General features: G+C 34.8%; 1 protein-coding gene across 1 annotated transcript; it reads left to right on the forward strand.

Annotated features, from left to right (window-relative positions):
- LOC109205828 lies at nucleotides 1-3,065 on the forward strand. The gene is made up of 3 exons (XM_019368581.1): nucleotides 1-207; nucleotides 939-1,049; nucleotides 2,679-3,065. The coding sequence occupies exons 1-3, from the start codon at nucleotides 58-60 to the stop codon at nucleotides 2,817-2,819; spliced, it is 402 nt and encodes a 133-aa protein (XP_019224126.1). The 5' UTR covers nucleotides 1-57; the 3' UTR covers nucleotides 2,820-3,065.
- Nucleotides 3,066-4,067: the final 1,002 nt, after the last annotated feature.

Raw genomic sequence — 4,067 nt, forward strand, 5'->3', positions numbered from 1 at the left:
TATCATATTTTGGTTATTTTTGCAATAATTTGATTTATTTTGCATTCAGTTGTCAAGATGACTACTAATAGCAAAATCCACAAAAGGAATCCTCCAAAATCAGCATCAACAGATAAAGAAGGTCAGTTGAAGTTGTACTCACCAGACTATGCTGTTAAAGTCAATAGTAATTACAAAAAAAAATCAGATGATCAAAGCAAGAACATGGTAAGTAAGCTTACTCAAATTTACAAAAAACTATATATTTGAAGTCTAGACTTTTTCTACTTATATTCTTTTTATAATACTATTAGCGGCGGGAGCAGGATTTTTGTCAAGTGGTTCAAAAAAGAAAAAAAGTTAAAAATATTGTAGTCAGTGGGAAATGATCGAATAATCTCAATAATGATTTTGAACCCCTTTACCACTAAACTATGCTTTTGGACTATATTAAGGGGATTCAAAACATAATATATAGAGGTTAAAAATATATTTTGTCTTATATATATAGTATAATTTTTCGGCGAAAGATTCACGCCCCCTAAATCCGCACGTGAAAACTACGTGCGTATCTATTTCACTTAGAAAAAAATGGCTTTTCAGTAAAAATAGCTTTTAAGCCAAATAAATAATAAGTTGGGTTGCCCATTGTTTTTGGCTTGTTTTAAGCGGTTCTTAATTTATTTTAAGCATTTAACTTTGTCAAACACTAAAAAAAACTTTAAAAAGCTTAAAAACTGATTTGACCAGCTTAAAAGTCTATTAACAATACAATATAATATAATCTACTTACTAAATAGTATACTATTTAATTTTCAAGTGGGATATTTCAAATGATGTATTCTACTTTCTTTTCCTTTTTCTTTTCTTTTATCCTTTAGAATCAAAAAGAGAAACTCTTTTTTTTTTTTCAAATGTTATATATTTGCTAATTTTTTGAATTTGTAACACTAAGCTAGATGGCTAGCAAAATTCACAAAGGCCCTTCTCCAAAATCAGCATCAACAGACGAGGAAGGTCAGTTAGAGCTTTACTCACCAGAATATGCAGTAAAAATGAATAGTCCAGAGGTAAGGGTACAAAAGTGTGAATTTAATTTATTATCTATTTGTATTTATATATCATGTTTGACAATCTCTTCTTTTATTCACATTAATTATTTTCTCTTTATTTTTGGTAAAAAGTAGAATAGATTTTGGAAAATATTATACTACAATTGTAAATTTTCAAGAAACTGCAGTTTATCTGATGTAATAAACTGTTTCCAATAGGAAATGCTTTTTGGATATTATCAGGTGTAGGTCATCTCCGCCGTGGATGTAGTTTAGTTGACCGAACCACGTTAAATGTTTGTGTCTCTTTTGGTAGATTTCTCTTATATTGTCTGATTTATCGTCGTTCAAGGCTTGCTTTACTAGCTTCCGCATGACACCTGATTTTTTCGGTCCTAACAATTTTACCGTTAGAAAATTATTTTAAACATTTTTTTAGTGTTTTGTTAGTGAAATATGGTCTAGAGTTATGATACTATGTGATGGAATAATAATGAGTTAACTTAAATATGCTCCAAGTATAGATGATAATTAAAATAATAAGAATTTTAACTAAGAGTTTAAGTTATATACACGAGCAGGTCACTTATCTTAATTTTCAAGTCACTGCCCATTACTTGGAGATTCTGTTTGTCACTACGGCCCAGACCTTGTGTATATATTAAAATAATTTACTAAATAAGGTACAAATGATAGATTTGGAACTAAGTTGATCAAATGGATTGCGCTAGAATTTCTTATTTGATCACCTATATAGTGTTCCTCCGAAAGGTTCCTCCATGGAGGGCGAGTCAGGGCCTAAGATCAGGCCGAAAGGCAACAGATGAATATTCTTGTACCCCATGTTCGTCCCAAGGGACGAAGGAGGTTAGGTTAACCGAAAGATGATTATGGATTCATCTGATTGCCCGTGGATTCTCCTCTAAGGAGGTTAGGTTAGCCGAAAGATGGTTATTGGTTCACCCCCGATCGAAAGATGGCTATTGGTTCACCCCTGATCCGAAGAGGCGAAGAGGCTAGGTTAGCCGAAAGATGGTTATCGGCTCATCTGATTGCCCGTTACTCGTCCTGGAATATTCGCCTCTAATGATACTTGTCTTTTAATACTAATCGTTAATGCTTGTAACCTAACAGCTTGTTTGGATGGTGGTTACCTATCGTATCGTATTATTACTTTAAATACAATGTTTGTTTTGATTGTTACTTAAATTTTATTGTGTCGTATCGTTAAATCCGTCGTTACGTAACGATGAAATGTGCCACTTTATGTAACGATCGATTTGGTGTGGTCGCGTCGTTTCCTTGTGTTTTTCTGTCAATCTCACCCTTCATTATTATTAAATAATTTTATTTTATTATTTACCCTATCTTTTTATATACTGTAGCATAATTTTTTTTTTATAATATTGCAATTTTATTCATCATATCAAAGGTGCGTGATACCATGAAACGACGCCAAAACGACACAATCAATCCAAACATTGTACTAATCAAACGATACAGTACAATACGATACGATATGATACATTATGACATAGTACAATACGATACGATATGATACATTATGACACGATAGGTAACAACCATCCAAACAAGATGTAACTAAAGCCTCTTTTAACTTTTTATTATTCCTTTGTCCTTGAGCAGGTTAAGGAAGAAGGGGTGAAGATGAAACACAAAAAAGAAGGTGAAGAGAAAGAAAAGGACGCAGCTGCTGAGGGTAAGAAAGAAGATAATGGTGGTCCGCTGGTGAAACCTTTAGCAGTCAGACTTACTTCTAGGCTTTAGCATTTATGTTTGGATATCTAAGAAAATTAGGAATATAATAAACTATAAATTTAGTAATGAGGATTGGAGCGACGTTACAGTTGTTTTCATGTGACCTATAGGGTACTGTTTGCATTAGGGTGGGCTGTTTATATTACACCCTTGGGGTTCGGCCTTTTTCACCTCCTAAATATGGGATACTTTGTGTACCGAGCTTTCTTTTAATAAACTAGAAAGGTAGAATTAATGTGAGTTTCTTGAGTTTTCCCATCTTGCTTCATGGTTTGTATTTTTTTTTTTTTTTTATCTGTGATTTTCGGGTATCGCTTTGCGAACCCGATTAGTTGTACCCACCGGGTCCCGGAGTTTTAAGGCGGGTGCACCACGGTTAGTTTCATGGGGCCCTGGAGACGCGGCCGATTTGTAATGCCTCCAGTGGTCCTGCTGGGGCTTGAATTGGCGACCCGAAGGACTTTGTCCTCAAGCCTTTACCAGCCGAGCTACCCCTTAGGGTTTCATGGTTTGTATTCAAGAAGGATAAAAAGAAATAAAAGAGATTTGTTTGTTTGTGTGTGTTACAATTTTACTTGCAACTTAAAGGATCTAAAGGAAATAGACTTTGAGTTTGTAGTTGATTTATGACAATAATAATATAAGGGAATAACAAACAATTTAGTTTAACCAAAACTAAATTCTGTATGTTCTAGACTTTGATATCTAGAACATGAATTACATTACGTGGGGATTCTTAACATTAGTAGTTTTCAAGAGTATGAATGAGTATTAAAGAAGATGAACTTTGATTTAATTGAGCCCCAAAAAAGATGTGGTGCAGCGGATGAGACTGCTTCTCCCTTAATCAGAGGTCTCGGGTTCGAGCTCTGGGTGTGAAAAAATCCTTGGTAGGGAGCGCTTCCTCCCGAAAGAGGCCCTACGCGGCGCGAATCCGCATATAGTCGGGCTATCCAGGGAATTTCTTCAGGGAAGAGAACTTTTTTTGATAACCGTGGTACGTAAGTCGGCTTGCGTACACCTTAACTAATTCCTATCATGTACATATTTGTTATTTCGATAATCGTAGATCCAGGTCAGTTTGCATACACCTCAACTAATTGCACAACGTATCTATTATCCCACCACTCCACCAGTAAGATGCTACTATATCATATCAGCAACGACCAAATTTTCAGCTACATCCCATTTCAGCTTATCTTAGTGGGCGTTTGGACATAAGAATTGTAAAATTCCAGAAAAGGGTGGACCTGAAAC

This window comes from Nicotiana attenuata, unplaced genomic scaffold, assembly GCF_001879085.1.
Source record: "Nicotiana attenuata strain UT unplaced genomic scaffold, NIATTr2, whole genome shotgun sequence".
Classification (NCBI taxonomy): domain Eukaryota; kingdom Viridiplantae; phylum Streptophyta; class Magnoliopsida; order Solanales; family Solanaceae; genus Nicotiana; species Nicotiana attenuata.